Source organism: Ctenopharyngodon idella, chromosome 22, assembly GCF_019924925.1.
Source record: "Ctenopharyngodon idella isolate HZGC_01 chromosome 22, HZGC01, whole genome shotgun sequence".
Lineage (NCBI taxonomy): Eukaryota > Metazoa > Chordata > Actinopteri > Cypriniformes > Xenocyprididae > Ctenopharyngodon > Ctenopharyngodon idella.
The window spans coordinates 7,376,457-7,393,870 of NC_067241.1; the positions used below are offsets into that span (position 1 = coordinate 7,376,457).

The following is a 17,414-nucleotide window of genomic DNA, read 5'->3' on the forward strand; positions in this document are numbered from 1 at the left end:
GGCTGTGCCCTGAATAATGACCCCTCTTCATAACTGGAATTGTGCTTATGTAAATACTCATTCCTAATACACACCAATGGCTCGTGGCCTCACTTCCTGTGCTGCTTTCTTTTTGGCTTGTAGATCTGGAAGAATGTGAGGAGGGAACTTCATGCTGTGAGCAGGACTGCACAAACTACCCTGGAGGTTATGAGTGCTACTGCAGGGCAGGATACAGACTCAATGCAGATGGATGTGGATGTGACGGTACTTCATAACCTGTTTACTACTGATCGACTATTAAAGAAGAGCGAGGAGACATATCAGTTACTGGCAATGCTGTAATGAAAACAGTGCAGTCATATTGTCTAAGAGCGTTGTGTTTTCCGCTGGTGTGTAGATGTGGATGAGTGTCTGTCTGATAATGGGGGCTGCGAGCACACTTGTCAGAACACAGCTGGCTCCTATCACTGCTTCTGTCGGTTTGGAAACCGGCTTGCTGACGATAGACATTCCTGCATCCGTAAGTATACCATGGGGGTCACAGTGGATATTAGTTGTGTTAGGTTTGCTTTATACACAGCTATCTAGAATACTTGATTCTGATTTGTCAGTCACAACGATCCATAAGAGATAATGTACAGCCATATGGTCATCATTGCAAAAATAAACCCTAAGTGATCAGGTGCTGCATCACTTAGATCATGAAGGGGTTTGTTTTGCAATGATGACCAGCTGAGTGTACATTATTTGGTTATTTCATGGGTACTTGACAAGAAGTAATTAAATAAATGATTACATTTTTATTTTATTTTATTTTATGAGAAAGAGACTGTGAAAGCTTTCAAACTAACAGTGTAGGTGAAATGTCATCATATAAAAATATTTGACCTCTGAATCAACTGACCAATCAGAGCCGAGCATTCCAGAGAGCTATGTAATAATTTTGTCAAATTAAAGCTAAACTGTTTAATTAATTTCCTACATAGTTCTGGTATGATTTCCTACAGTCCATGACCTATTTTCACAAATAATGAAGTAATTAGTAATGAAAAATCAATATTCTGTGTACATATTTGGGTCAATGACGTGATGGGTCATTTTTTTGTCCAAAGGCCTTAATAATGATAAAAAAAAACAAAGATATGACATCCAAAGTATGTAAGGTAGTACAACTAGATCTCTTTTATTGAATCCAAAAGGTTTTAATTATATTTTGCTACATATAAAGGTATTTTAAAGATTTTGAAGTGTCAAAAGGTCATTCGGTTTAACAGTCCAAAGGCCAATACAGCCATTTCATTTGTGATTAATATATCTTAAAATGTAATAAATGTATATATTTTTTATTCTGGCGTGATTTTATAATATAATTTATCAACATAGTGCAAAATGGTATTAAAATTATGTGTAAAAGTCATTGCTTTGTTATGAGAAAGAATGTCTGGAAAAATGAATTTCATTGATGTCATTCGGAGTAACCAATATAAAGGGACCATTTTGGATCAAGTCATGCGGTCAATATCATGTGACAGGATGTACCATCATTCAGACACCTGCAAAGGACCACGTGGTTGTGAAGCAAAGTATCTAAGTTTCTCTTAACTATTTGAAAAATTCATGTTTTCACTTGCTCATATGCATGTCCCGAAACATCAGGTCATTCGGTACAGCCGCTATAAAACATGGAAAATGTTGTAATATTTTAAAAACTTGTACTAAATATAAAATGTTTGATTGTACTTTTGCTAGCTAGCTAGCTAGCTAATTAGCTAGCTATCTAGATATAAGCCTGTTAGCATTGTTTGAAAATATCGTCATTCGGTATAACCAAAAGTGTCATTCGGTAAAACCACACTTTTTTGGCCTTTTTTGGTGTCAAATTTTGTAAAAAAAATGACAAAAGCAGTGTTAATTGATTATAAAAACCACATAATCTCATTGTTAACACTTAATAAAACTTCAAAATTAATTATATCCTCATTATGTTTTTTACACTTTTAAAAAACGTATTCGTCAATGACCCATTTGTTTAAAAAAAAAAAAAAAAACGTGTAAAAATATGCTTACAAGTGTATAGATTCATTTTATGTGTGTTTTGGATTTTTTATGTTTGGTGTTTAAATTAAATGTTTTTCTGTGTAGATAATAATTCAGATTATTTTAAGATCATAATGTGGAATAAGTATTATTTTGTGATCTGATTATAATAGTTTTAAGTATCTATATAGTTAATATTGTTATATGGATTCCAGAAAGACTAGCAACCACTCTTTGGAATCTAATGGGGATCCGAATAAAGAATTTCCATTTATTTGGTATTTGAAAAGTATGTCTAATAAGCAGCACAATGTCCAGCCAGCTGATAAGCCTACTGAATATGCTACATACAGTAGTTGTTGTAACAGCAAGACAACATTGATCATGTCAATATATGTGTTTCTCTGTGTAGCCCTGGAGAGAGCAGTTGAGGAATTGTCCAGTCCAGTGGTGGTTGAGAGACCTTTCCTTCATCTCACTCTCCTCCAGGACTACCCACAACCCCTGGAGCGCTATCACGACTATGAAGAAGACAGTTTCGGAGAGCTGCGGGCAGAGAGCACCCTCTCTGAGAAATTTGGTGTGTTGTTTTGTCAAGTGTCTTCGTTTATTATTAGTGGGGCTTGCTTCTTATTAATCTTACGTTTGTCTTGTCCATCACAGTGTGTTTGAACGGGACATTTGGCCATGACTGCAGCCTGTCGTGTGACGACTGCTCTAACGGAGGACTGTGTAACACTGACAGAGATGGTTGTGACTGCCCAGATGGTTGGACGGCGATCATCTGTAACCAAAGTGCGTCCATTATGTAGCGTGAAACATACACTACTATTCAAAAGTTTAGGGTCGGCAAGATTTTTAAAAATGAAAAACTTCAAAAATGAGTTTTTGAAAAAGACTCACCAAGGCTGCATTTATTTGATCAAAAATACAGTAAAGAACAGTAATATTGTAAAATATTATTAGCTTAAAATAATAAATGTTTTCTGTTTGAATATATTTTAAAATGTCATTTATTTCTGTGATGGCAAAGCTGAATCTTCAGTGTCACATGATCTTTCAGAAATCATTCTAATATGCTGATTTGTGCTCAAGAAACATTTATTATTATTATTATTATTATTATGAATGCTGAAAACAGTTGTGCTGCTTAATATTTCTGTGGAAACTGTGATACATTTTTTTAAAGTTCAAAAGAACAGCATTTATTTAAAATAGATTTTTTTTTGTAACATTATAAATATCTTTACTGCCACTTTTGGTCAAAAAAAAAACAAAACACTTTTGAACAGTAGTGTAGGCATGTACTTTTTCATATTTGCTTTGTACAAAATAACACTTTCTTTTGTCCATTTTAGCCTGTCCAGAGGGAACATTTGGCAGAAACTGTTCTTTCTCTTGTAAGTGCAAAAACGGTGGCACCTGCAACCCGATTAGCGGGAAGTGCCGCTGCCCACCTGGAGTCAGTGGAGACCTGTGCCAGGACGGTGAGTGACTGCGAGATTGGAGCATAAAATGAAACCGTATATCTGTGCCAAATCTGATGTTCCAATCACTGTTGGTATGTTTATATGTAATATGGCTTGTGTTTGCAGTCTCAAATTACAGTCATGTGATTTTAGTTGATGTTAATCTGTAAATTAAAGCTAAAGTGTGTAATTTTTACTCTCTGTGTTTTAGGTTGTCCAAAGGGACTATATGGAAAGCACTGCAACAAGAAATGTAACTGTGCCAATAACGGCCGCTGTCACCGCACATATGGAGCCTGCCTGTGTGATCCAGGGCTCTACGGCAGGTTCTGTCACCTACGTAAGTTCAGCAGTATATCACACCGACAGTGACTTAAAACTCCAGGAGATACTCACACAGAGTGATTTACCCAAGTAGGACATGTTCCTGGATCCAACATCCTTTTCTGGACACAACGTTCCTATGAAGCAATCAAAGCCCTAATCCTGTTCCAAACCATAACCATAAAATCAAAGGGAAAAGATACAGTGGAGTCCAAATGTCTGAGACCACTAATGAAAATATATAATACAAGTTTGGGTAATACTTTATTTTAATAGTCCACTTTAGACATTCTACTAACTATATGTAACTTTGCAACTACATGTCAGCTACCAGTCATTAGAGTATTAGTAGACTTTCTGCTTAATATCTTCTAACACTATTTTGATGCTCCCCCAACAGACATTATACGGACTATAATTAACTTTGCAAGTACATGTCAACTTATTCTACTAACCATAACCCTAACCATAACCTTTAACCTAACAGTCTACTGATGAGTGTTAGTTGACATGTAGCCTAGTTGCAAATTAATGAGAGTTAGTTGACATGCAGTTGCAGAGTTACTTATAGTTAGTAGTATGTCTAAAGTGGACTATCGAAATAAAATTTAGCCCAAGTTTGTGTTAAACCTGATAATCATGTTCTCCAGCATGATTTGAGATGATCCAAAAAGCATCTTGAGCTTCAGTGAAAGAACACTTCAATGAAAGAGTCACTTTTCACTTCAAGTTTCACTTCAGTGAAAGAGTCACATGAACATTGTCACAAATGTGCTAATTTGATTAGTGATTATCATTGCACTAAACATAAAATAATGGTTCTTTATTGCCATTGATGGTGCCATGAATAAACTTTAACATCCATGGAACCTTTCCATTCCACAAAAGGTCCTTTATGTTGGATAAAGGTTCTTCAGATTATTAACATTTTCTTTACACTAAAAAATATGTTCTTTTAAGAACTTAAGAACCTAAAATGGATCTAATATGGCATTGCTGCAAAAAAACTTCTTTGGAACTTTTGTTTTTAAGAGTGTCAGTCATAAATGCTTCTTCATTTAAAATTGTTAAATCCTATATATATATATATATATATTTTGCGTTAAGGACCCATCAGCTTGCACCATCTAGAGTTTAATGACAGAACTAGGCATTTATTATGTTTAAACTGTATGTTTATTGTTTTATTTAAACCTGGATTTATTTATATATTTTAAATCCATGTTTAAATTAGATTCCCAGATTTCTGATTTTCAGTGTGGTTTAATCCTGAACTTAATACCTGATACATTGATACATCGATTCAGTGGATTGTTGTTCCAGAACCTACAAAGATGTTGATCCAGGAACATGTCCTATTTGGGTTAATCATGTTATCATTTTAACATCTGATGATTTCTCCTGGTTATAACAGAATGTCCTACACAATGTCTTTTCCAGCTTGCCCCAAGTGGTCATATGGATCTGGCTGCTCGTCGGAGTGTCAATGTGTGCAGCAGAACACGCTTGAGTGCCATCGACGTCATGGAACATGTGTGTGCAAGCCTGGCTATCAGGGCAAGACCTGCAACCTAGGTCAGTTCAGGGAGTTCAATTTACTTGATTGACAGCGTGTGTGTGAGAAATATATTTTATCTGTTATTCTTTGCTTTTTAGAGTGTGATAGTGGATACTATGGTCCAGGATGTAAATTAAAATGCCAGTGTCCAGTGGGAGTGTCTTGCCATCACATGACTGGACAATGTCAGCGGCAGTGCCCAGCCGGTCTGCACGGGGAACACTGCGAAAGAGGTGAGTTTTTAGTCATGTATTAGCTGGAATGCAGTGACATTCGTACTGCACTGCGCTAGAAAAAAATCCATAAAAGTGGATTTATGGCCATTACTGAAAGTCTTTGTGTAAGTTACGCTGACTAGCGTTTGACAGTATGAATAACATGAGGAGGCCAGGCCAAACACAGCTGCCAAACGCTGATGGAAATACCTTTATCTCCTGGCTTGCTGGTCAAGTGTGCTGGTTCCCTTAACACTGATATGGTCCTGTATTTCACTTAAGTGAAAGATCTAGAATATTCAAGCCCAGTATGTTACAAAACAGATTTAAAAGGGAAAATGTCATTAATAATAAGAATTTTCTTGTTGTTCTTTGATGAACTATGTGGAGGTTGCAGGTCAGTTCTGACATGGTCAGCAGGGGAAAACAATGCTCAATGCACATACTTTATGCTAAAACTAACAGTTTAATCATGCATTGTTAGAATAGAGTGATTCAGTGATGACATATTTTTGTAGGCCAACCTGGATGTTAGTATCACCCTGGTTCCCTCAACAAAAACCCAATAGGTTTTGTCCATTGGCTTTTGGATTATTGCAGAAATTAAGCTCTAGGACCAGCAAAAGTTTTGTTCATCATGATAATCTTCACAAATAAACTACTTTTATGAATTATGAATTTTGAAGCCTAAATACAATTGGCAGAAGTAAAAAGCTAAACGTAGGCTAACCAAATCACGGTCGCATGACTTCAACGTCAACATCACTAAGCTTTTTTTAACAGTCTTTCTTTAAAAAACATTTTCCCTGAAACAATGAGTCATCTTTGGAACACAAATTAAGATATTTTTGACGAAATCCGAGAGGTATTTGACTCGTTCATAGACAGCAATATAATCAACACTTGCAAGGTGCCGAAAGGTATTAAAGACATCGTTAAAAAACCGTCGACGTGACTGTTAACGAGATTGTTGAATAAAGTTGTTCTTTTTGTTTTGTTGTTGCGCACAAAAAGTATTCTCATCGCTTCATAACATTAAGCTAGAACCTTTGCAGTCACGACGACTGTTTTAACAATGTCTTTAGTACCTTTCTGGACCTTGAAAATGTTGGTTATATTGCGGTCTATGAACGAGTCATATACCTCTCGGATTTCATCAAAAATATCTTAATTTTTGTTCCGAAGATGAACGAAGGTCTTACAGGTGTGGAACGACATGAGGGTGAGTAATAAATGACAGATTTTTCATTTTTGGGTGAACTAACCCTTTAATGTCCTCGACAACCTCTGTAGTCCCATTTAGCCACTTGTTAACAACTGCCTTTTTCCAAGACAAGTAAAAGCTTTTTAAAAAAAAATTACAATGGAGTATTACTGATGTATTTTATGCTGTAGAATGTAATGTGAAAATTTTTTTTTTGTTAACCACAGAATTTATTTTAGGCATTTTACCAAAAACACATTCAAAAAGACTTCAGGATGATGGAACCAGACGTGCTGAAATGCTAACTCGGTTCTGGATTTTGGCAGCACTCCCGCAAAATAAACTTTTAAAGGGAAGGAGATTGTTTCTGTCATGCAACTGCTCTGAGACACAAAGGTTGAGGATCCAAACGCAGTATTTATTAGAAGGGTAATCCACAATCATAATCCACAAAACAGGCAAAGGTAAAAAAAAAAACAGACAAGCAGTCAGAACAGAGAAATCCAGTCGAACAGGCAGAGAATCCAAAAAACCAAGAGACACGAATGCAGTACAGACACATACAAGACTTAGTAAAGAATGACTGAATTGACCAGGCTTATTAAGGGTGAGCTAATGAGTAACATCTGTAGACAATCAGTGATGAAACAGGGCAGAGGATTATGGGGAATGTAGTCTGTGATGGACTGCCCCCCGGTGGTTCTCAAGTGCACTCCAGCTGGTGATCGTGACAGTTTCCCATATAAGGCTGAGCATGCAGTTAAAATTATTATTAATATATTAGTGCAAAATCATCTGTCAGTTTGTAGCAGTTTTCCAAATTAGGCAGATGCCAATATAGACATGTTGCATACACACCCTCATCCTCAAACTATGAACATGAACAAAATGGTAACCATATTGTAAAACTAAGTTCCAAAAATGAGTCAGTTTCCATCTACACTGTAACAAAACCAGCTTATTTAATACAAAGGGTCAGAGAGGTTTGAAAATTGCCATGTAAAACTAAATTAAGACGAATGTTTTTGGTGAAAGTGTTGAATAAGGCACTGTCAAGGTAAGAAAGAGTTCAAACCTGAAGGTGGCCCTGCTGGAACTTGCACACTTTTATTTATTAATGGTATCCGGGCCAGATGACAGTCAGTTACTTGAATTGATATGTGTATATGCCTTTTTATGAGTATAAAATAAAACTGTCCTGCTGCCATGATGTTCAGAGCCCCAGCAGCCTTCATGCCTCAGTCCACTCCTCTTGGCAGGGGGTACGGAAATATCCAGAATATTTCGACAGAAACACTGAGCTGGCAGTCAAACCTCACAAGCCTGGAAGTCATTAAACGATCAGAGTGCAACGTCTGCCATCAATTAGGAACAACAGGCTGCGAAGAGAGTTGCTTTGGCTAGTCTCTGCATTTCACTCGTAGCCTCTGTGGTTGCTTGACCTGTCCATTCATTACTCTTGATGCTCAGTAGACTGTCTGGCCCGATGTAAAATCTGGATCCAGAAACAATATGATGAATAAAAAGATTAAGATTTATTTGTAAAGGATCACAATAATTATCATTACAAAACAACATGTTAAAAGATATTGCACTAAACTTATTTCTATCATAACAACTCTCATGACTTTTTAGCATGGTAATGGATATGGACCACTTCAGCTAGTGTGAAGTAGTTAACGCTGAGAATATCATCAGTTTGCGTTAAGGACCCATCGGCCTGTGCCATCTAGAGTTTCTTGACAGAACTAGGCATTTAATATGTTAATTTTAACCCTAAAATCCTAAAACATTTTGTTTAAAAACAAAATTCTATCAAATTTTCCACAGAAACACCCAGATATCCCTCTAAAAGAAAGGAGATTGTACAAACAAACAGTATTAAGAGTAGTTTACACTGTTCAATCTGTAAAAACTGTATGTACTATCTTTTACAGAGTGCCCTGTGGGACAGTTTGGAGTTGGATGCTCACAGTTTTGTGACTGTAATGGAGCTCCATGCGACTCAGTGACCGGGCAATGTCACTGTCCCGCTGGGCAGACAGGGGAACACTGTGAGGAAGGTAAGACAAACAGCACTGGAGATCAAAAAGTGCTGCAAAGTAAAAAAAGAAAATAAAAAGCAAGAAACCGAAGACAGAGGATCATATAACACTATCAAATAGTTTAGAGAGAGTGTGCAAGTGAACCATCATATTCACTTATTCCAAATTTGTCTGGAATCATCATTTTACATGGTGCTTCATCTGAACCGTATTAAACAAGCTGACCTCAGCTTTCTCTCCTCGCGCTACACGTTTAAGCGAGATGAAAATTGTTTTGCCGTTAATGACTTTTCATTCTGTTCTTTTTTGGAGTGGATAAGGTAGTTTAGAGGGGAGAAATTGCTGTTTTTGGAGGTCTATTATTAGCCACATTTTGCTGAGCCAAAGATCACAGACATAACTCGATAATATATCCCTCCTCATGGGTCAATCCATTAGAGGAGTTCTCTCTCAAATGCACAAGGATGCATTGCAGAAAGAGAGGAGTGAAGCCATGCCACAGAGCTAGTTAACAAGCCAGAGACAAATATTAGCTGTTAATAAACAGTCATTGGCTTCCAGTTGAGTGTGTGTGTGTGTGTGTTGTGTGTGAGAGGTTAAATGTGAGGTGTGCTGTGATGCTGTCAGGACTCCCATGTTGACATGCCTGAAGTATGAATAAGATGAAGTTATGTACTGTCTTCAAGTTCAGCTTTTGAATGCCTTATCTTGATTATTTGATTATATCAGTTCATGTACAGTATTGACATCATGCTATGTAATTTTACACTTCGAATAAAACATACTTGAAGTATGGAAATCCATTTTAGCCAAATAAGAAAAAAAGAAATCACGCTTTGGTAAATCTAATGAGATAAACATTCATAATTATGAAATAAAAAGCCGAAATTATGTCATACTAGATCAAATTATGAGAAAGTTGAAATTGACATAAAAAGTTGAAATTATGAGATAAACAGTAATTATAACCTAAAAGTTAATTATGCCATAAATGCGGCTTTTCATGTCATAATGAATTTTGACTTACTGTATGTCAGAATTTCCACTTTTTAGGTCAGAATTATGATTTATCAAAGCATGATTTTTCTTATTTGGTGGAAATGGGCTTCGATAGAAGGATAGTTCCCCCAAAAATGAAAATTCTGCCATCATTTATTCATCCCTCATGTAATTTGACAGTATGACTTTCTTCTGTGGATCATAAAAGAAGATATTTATATATCTAGATATGTGTGTATATATATATATATATATACACACACAATGAAAGTCAGTGGGCTCCAGTGTGGTTTAGTTCCCCGAGTTCTTCGAATAACTTCTTTTGTATTCTGTAGAAGAAATAAATACATACAGGTTTGGAACAACATTCTGTAAATGATTTTTTTTGGGTGGACTATAACTAATTCTGTAACTTTATGTTCAGAGTGTGAAGAAGGCCGTTGGGGACTGGGATGTGCGAAGTTGTGTCCTTCCTGTGAAAATGGTGGAGTGTGTGATCGGCAAAACGGCACCTGCATTTGTCTGCCGGGATACATGGGAGATCTCTGTCAGAATGGTAAAAATTTTAATTTTTAATCTTCTCATCGAACCTCTGTTTAATACCAGACATCTGTCATGAGTTTGTGGTTACATTTGTATTACTGTTTTTTGAATGCCAGATCGAAAAACAGGTTATATCTGTTGGTATAATTCACAGGTTGGCAATTTTTGCATTTTTTTTTTAATCAGTCTGCCCAGTTGGCTACTTTGGCCTCAGCTGCCAGTTGCGCTGTTCCTGTGAAAACAGTGGGCATTGCCACCACGTGACGGGTCTCTGTGTTTGTAAAGATGGCTGGACAGGGCCCAACTGCGCAAAAGGTAAGGTCACACTTAAAAAGCACAGATTAGATTTAGTTTTTTGTCTAGAACTTACAGTGAAAGAGACTAAATATGTACTAAATATGAGACAGCCATTCAGTGATCATGTCCCATGGATGTCAGACAGCCTCACTGACATCTAGCCCATCTGCAAATCGCTTCAGGCTCAGTTTTTACAAGATTCGTATCTCCTCTGTCATCACCTCCCAGTAAGACTGGGCTGTCCTACAGGACCAACTGACCTTTAGTAGTCACATTATGGCAACTGCCCAGTCTTGCCTCTTCATGCTCCATAAAATAACAAAATCCAGTCCTTTGTGCATTGCCACAGATGCCACTACACCTAACTCTTTGTTTCAGGCTTTACTGTGTTTGGAATAAACTTTTGTACTTCACCTATTGCTGGTCAGCATCTGTTATGTATATCTAGGTATATAGCTGTGTATATCTATGTATGTATGTTATGTAAAAACCCTGAACGTACGCAAAATGAAGCTCCATGATGTGTGTTCCATCTCCAGATTTTCTCACATAATGTCCATAATAACTTTGTTCATTTATTGGAAGAAGTGAAAAGCCAGCTTACGACTTTACCCTATTTACTTTCTCACTATACACTCCAGCTAAGCCATTACAATCACCTGCATCAGGTTTCTTCGCATAAATGATCCTTGCCCTCAGTGGATCCACTACATGTAGTTTGTTGCAAAAACGACTGGCAGGAAAACTTAAAGTAAACGAGTTGACTGCTTTAATAAATCTGGTCCCTTTACTTTACTCAAACTCATAATGTGATCATCTCTTAATGGCAGAGTGGGAATTAATTATTTGATGTAATGGGGCATGTATATTCTGTGGCAGCTTGTGAGCCGGGACGCTGGGGGCTGAACTGTGCCAACCAGTGTGACTGCAGGAGCAGCGTGGGCAGCTGTGACCCTGTGACTGGGCAGTGCCATTGTGATGTAGGCTTCACGGGACCACACTGTGATCAAAGTATGAGCAACCATTGGTATGTCCTTCAGGGAACACAAATCTAGCATTTTCTGATGTTTTTGTTGCCTGTTCTAGAGTGTTCCCAGGGTTTCTTCGGCCAGGGCTGCCGTCACAGATGCCAGTGTGAGAATGAAGCAGCGTGCGAGCATGTGAGCGGTGCCTGTACTTGTTTACCAGGCTGGACTGGAACGTACTGTGAAAAACGTAGGAAAAATAGCTGGTTATGTGCTGCGTATCTTTAAAACTAGTCTGTTTGAGTGTATATATGTATCTTTAACAGCATGTCCTGAGGGCTTTCATGGTTTTGAGTGTCAGCGGAAGTGCCAGTGCTTGAATGGTGGCCGTTGTCGCCCCATGACTGGAGACTGCCAGTGCCCATCTGGCTGGGTCGGGCCCCTTTGCAACACCAGTGAGTCATTTTACTGCATTTAACATCCCATGACACTGAATGGTAACAAGAAGCATGTTCAAAGCGTTCCCTCTCTGTTTCGTGTAAGGTAAAAGTAGAGCAGTAAAACAGATGCTCTGAGTTTGTGTGTCAGTGGATCAGCACAGTTTGCACCGGCATGGCCTCATCCTGATGTGTGACTGCAGGCTTAAGCTCTGCCTTTGATGTAGAATCCTGGTGGCAGTGTATTTCAGCATGTATTGTAATACCTTTTGTAGTTTTAAAAAAGCAAAACATAGTTTTATTGATTATATTTGTCTTGCTGTAGCATGTGAAGATGGCAGCTATGGCCCTGGCTGCAATCAAACCTGTAACTGCCACAATAATGCCACCTGTGACCCTGCTGATGGGCGATGTGAATGTGGAGCAGGATGGACAGGGAGCAGCTGTGAACAAGGTGATGTATTTAATGTAACTGTCCTGAGAGGTGTTTATACAAATAATTATAAAACGGTTAGTTCCTGTCCTTGATTCTGATTGGTCACTACACAACACCCTTAGCAACCACTCTTAGCAACGTAAACTGTTTGTTCTCATTGATATTGTTCATTGAAACGTACTGTATTATGTAGAAGAGTATTGTGAGAAAGAGATTGATTGAGCGAGTTTATTACCTGCATTCAGATTTAGCATTTTCCTTCAGGTCAGTCCTATGTTCCTAATAAAAAATCTGTTTAAATGTCTGATGTATTATCCTGTCCTTTTAACAGTTAAGGGGTTTTCCCGTGACTGACAGCGCTAGTCAAAGCATTTGTCAGCTGCGTCTTGTTCCGTGTTCACAGCAATTCAGTCTTTTCATTGTAAAAGTCTTCGCTACTGACTGACACACTCATAAAGACAGTCTTTGCCGCCATCTAATGGCGTAATAATGTAACTTCTGTTGCTGGTTACGGTCAGGGACTATTTTTTCCGGCGGAAGGAAGGCTTTTAGTGACAGTTTACTTCATGAAAGTTGCATTGATACATATTTTTGGCTTTAATATTTGTATTGTGTGGTAATCGTTTTATAAAAGCAATAAGGTACTCGAGGCTAGTGCTGTATCGTGAAGAAGTCATGGCTGAAGGGGTTGCAACTTATTCACGATACAGCACAGCCTCGAGTACCTTATTGCTTACTTATAATTATACAAAAAAACATTCTACTAGTAACGTAATCCATTACATTACACATTTAAGGTAATATAATTTGACTACTTTTAGATTACTTTTGACCTAACTCGTTTATCACATTTAATAGGATAATCTTGTACCATATTGATATAAAATACAAAGAGAAAGAAAATATATGTTTATCTAAAATATTATTTTGATAAATATCCAAATATATGTGATTCATTTATGAAAATAATATTTTCAATGTTCAAAATCTTATATAATATTAATAAGAAGAACAATAATAATATTTAGTTTTTTTTTTTCCTTTTTCCCCAATGTCTTATACAATGAACACATTTAAGATACTGTATTAAATTTATAACTAAATTTTGATTTAATTTTTTGGAATCTGTTTCATTCCATTCTGCTCCACCTATCTGTTTATAAAAAATAACTATTATACAAATAAATCTCTATTTTTGTATAATTATTTTTTTGTACTGATTTGTACTAATTATAAGTAACATTAAAGGATTAGTTAACTTTCAAATGAAAATTAGCCCAAGCTTTACTCACCCTCAAACCATCCTAGGTGTATATGACTTTCTTCTTTCTGATGAACATAATCAAAGAAATATTAATAAATATCCTGACGCATCCAAGCTTTATAATGGCAGTGAACGGGGTCAATGAGTATGAGCTGAAGGAAAAGCTTACATCCACATCCATCAATCATAAATATGTGCTCCACACGGCTCCGGGATAATAAAGGCCTTCTGAAGCGGAACGATTTAAACAAGTTATGAAGTCAAATATCGAGCTTCCGCCAGACCGCCTTCCGTATTCAAGTTATGAAGAAAGTGTAAACTGGCATCGCGTCAGTTACACTTTTTCCGTAAGTTGAACAGGGAAGGCGTAGGACGTAGCGTAAGCTTTGTGAACTGCAAGAGTTTTACACTTTCTTCGTACATTGAAAACGGAAGGCGGTCTGGCGGAAGCTTGATATTTGACTTCATAACTTGTTTAAATATGGATATTTTTTACACAAACACATCGCTTGACTTCAGAAGGCCTTTATTAACCCTCTGGAGCCGTGTGGAGTACACGTTTATGATGGATGGATGTGGATGGAAGCTTTTTCTTCAGCTCATACTCATTGATCCCTATCACTGCCATTATAAAGCTCAGATGCGTCAGGGTATTTATTAATATTTCTTTGATTATGTTCATCAGAAAGAAGAAAGTCATATACACCTAGGATGGCTTGAGGGTGAGTAAAGCTTATGCTAATTTTAATTTGAAAGTGAATTAATCTTTTAAATTGATAGCCCTAGAAAAATAAAATAAGAAAACCTGCATGTTTATTATTATTATTATTAAATCTATTGAAATATATTCATATATCCAATTAATTTGGAAAGCATTCCATTATGTAATAATTAAATGAAATATAATCATTTGATGGCTATCATGCCAGAATCATGCTCAACTGAATGTTCACATGAAATAGGAGATCTTTGTCTTTATTATATAAATCGTAGGTAAGAATTTATTTATTTATTTTTGCCAGAGTGCACAGCTGGTTTCTATGGTGTGGGCTGTCACCAGCACTGCTTGTGCCAGAATGGAGGGTCATGTGACCGAATCAGTGGGCACTGCACATGTCTTAATGGATGGACTGGAGTGGCCTGTGAACTGGGTAAGAGACAGACCAAACATTTTACTGCAGCATTTAAAGGAACACTCCACTTTTTTTGAAAATAGGCTCATTTTCCAACTCCCCTAGAGTTAAACAGTTGAGTTTTACCGTTTTCGAATCCATACAGCTGATCTCCAGGTCTGGCCGTACCACTTTTAGCATAGCTTAGCATAGTTCATTGAATCTGATTAGACCGTTAGCATCTCCTTAAAAAATGACCAAAGAGTTTCAATATTTTTCCTATTTAAAACTTGACTCTTCTGTAGTTACATCGTGTACTAAGACCGACGGAAAATGAAAAGTTGCAATTTTCTAGGCCGATATGGCTAGGAACTATACTCTCATTCTGGCGTAATAATCAAGGAAATTTGCTGCCGTACCATGGGTGCAGCAGGGGCAATGATATTACGCAGCACCTGTGACCTCCTGTTTGCACAGGGAGCGTGCCTTGCAACCATGGAGACATTTGTGAGAGGCGCTGCGTAATATCATTGCGCCTGCTGCAGCCATGGTACGGCAGCAAATTTCCTTGATCATTACGCTGGAATGAGAGTATAGTTCCTAGTCATATTGGCCTAGAAAATAGCAATTTTTCATTTTCCGTCGGTCTTAGTACACGATGTAACTACAGAAGAGTCAAGTTTTAAATAGGAAAAATATCGAAACTCTTTGGTCATTTTTTAACGAGATGCTAACGGTCTAATCAGATTCAATGAACTATGCTAAGCTATGCTAAAAGTGGTACCACCAGACCCGGAGATCGGCTGAATGGATTCGAAAACGGTAAAACTCAACTGTTTAACTCTAGGGGAGTTGGAAAATGAGCCTATTTTCAAAAAAAGTGGAGTGTTCCTTTAAAGTAATTCAAATAACAGTGTGCATTAAACCTTTTGACAGAATTTATTTTGGCAAATGTTAAGATGACAATGTTTTATTTCTTCAAACATACCATTTATGTGTTTTGTGTTTTCAGAATGTGCTCTGGGACACTTTGGTATCGACTGTCAACACAAATGCAAGTGTGAAAACGGTGGTGTGTGTGACCGAGAGAGTGGCAGGTGCTCCTGTCCAGCAGGCTGGATGGGCACACGCTGTGAGATGGGTAAAAAACATCATAGTGCCTCACTGTGATCTTATCATAATTTTGGCTGAAAAAAAATGACCATAGGGAAGATGACATATGTACATTTACAAGATATACATTTATTCCCATTCTGTGTGTTTTGATCAGCATGTACTCAAGGGTTATATGGTCCAGGCTGTAAGGAGCATTGCAGGTGTGATCATAACGCCCCATGTCATCACATCACTGGCAGCTGCATGTGTCCGGCAGGCTGGAGAGGGTCACACTGCGAGAAAAGTAATTTTCCCCAATGTCTATGTTTTTTTCTGTCAGATTGTCCCCTGCTGGCAGACCCATCATAACTCATTTGTGCTCTTTCAGTTTGTTTACCCGGTTCATATGGGAAGCGGTGTGCTCAGCGATGCCACTGTCCTCGGGGCACTTCCTGTAACCATGTGACTGGGGAGTGTGGCTGCCCACCTGGTTTTACTGGTAACGGCTGTGAGCGAAGTGAGTGATTATCTCTAGATCTCATTACACTTATAGTGAAGTGAAACACTGACCTTGCTGTTCTGGATCTCAAAGGTTTTTTGTTGCTCTGCTCTCTCTGCAGTGTGTCAGTCAGGTACGTTTGGACTGAACTGTAATCAGGTGTGTCAGTGCTCTGAGGTTAATCAGCTCTGTCATCCCATCACTGGTGTGTGCTACTGTGCTCCAGGATACCATGGCAACAAGTGTGATACAGGTTTGCCCTTCATGATGTCACCTTCTTTCATCTTATGGCCGATTCACACTGCACCGACAGACGTAGAGCAACACCGACAGTCAGATTACAGCACTTGTCACACATTCTAATTCGGATTCAGCACGTTTAGTCAGTGAAAACAAGCTCCGACAGGGGTAATGCGCTGATCTGACAAAACCCGACGAAGTGTCTGTTGCCTTCTGTCGGTGCTGTGTGAATTGGCCTTTAAAAGGTTTGAGATGAACAGAAAGAATTCATATGTCTGCGTGGAAAAAAGTAATTAATTTATGAATACACCAGACCGGCCTAATATGCTTTTATATATTTCTATACAGGCATTATTATATCACAGGTGTTGATTTTTATTAAAATCAGTTTTGCATGTTAAAAAACATGCAAACATTTCTTTTTGCTACTTTTCAAATGCCTTAAATATATAGATTTGTCCCAGGTTTTCATCCTGAAATATATCAAACAAAAAAATATTAATTACATTTATAAAATAATCTAAATCTAAACAAATACTGCAGCAATCATAAAATCATCAATGTGTAGCTACTGTGTGAAAACGTTTACACAATGTGCAATTGTCCTTCAGTTGTGGCAGCATTGCCATTACAACTGACACTTAATAAACTTTTACTAAGTGTATTAAGTTAGTGTACTTGTTTACCATGGAG

The 17,414-nt window shown here is 37.6% G+C and overlaps 1 protein-coding gene across 1 annotated transcript in view; it reads left to right on the forward strand.

Moving 5' to 3' along the window:
• megf6a (multiple EGF-like-domains 6a) overlaps nucleotides 1-17,414 on the forward strand; it is a 70,078-nt gene that overhangs the window by 47,375 nt on the left and 5,289 nt on the right. The window contains 20 exon segments of the mRNA XM_051879515.1: nucleotides 124-246; nucleotides 380-502; nucleotides 2,432-2,599; nucleotides 2,683-2,814; nucleotides 3,378-3,506; nucleotides 3,700-3,828; nucleotides 5,253-5,387; nucleotides 5,469-5,603; nucleotides 8,727-8,852; nucleotides 10,258-10,389; nucleotides 10,563-10,691; nucleotides 11,553-11,684; nucleotides 11,760-11,888; nucleotides 11,965-12,093; nucleotides 12,401-12,529; nucleotides 14,798-14,926; nucleotides 15,900-16,028; nucleotides 16,158-16,286; nucleotides 16,371-16,499; nucleotides 16,603-16,734. Coding sequence (XP_051735475.1) covers nucleotides 124-246; nucleotides 380-502; nucleotides 2,432-2,599; nucleotides 2,683-2,814; nucleotides 3,378-3,506; nucleotides 3,700-3,828; nucleotides 5,253-5,387; nucleotides 5,469-5,603; nucleotides 8,727-8,852; nucleotides 10,258-10,389; nucleotides 10,563-10,691; nucleotides 11,553-11,684; nucleotides 11,760-11,888; nucleotides 11,965-12,093; nucleotides 12,401-12,529; nucleotides 14,798-14,926; nucleotides 15,900-16,028; nucleotides 16,158-16,286; nucleotides 16,371-16,499; nucleotides 16,603-16,734 — 2,628 coding nt within the window.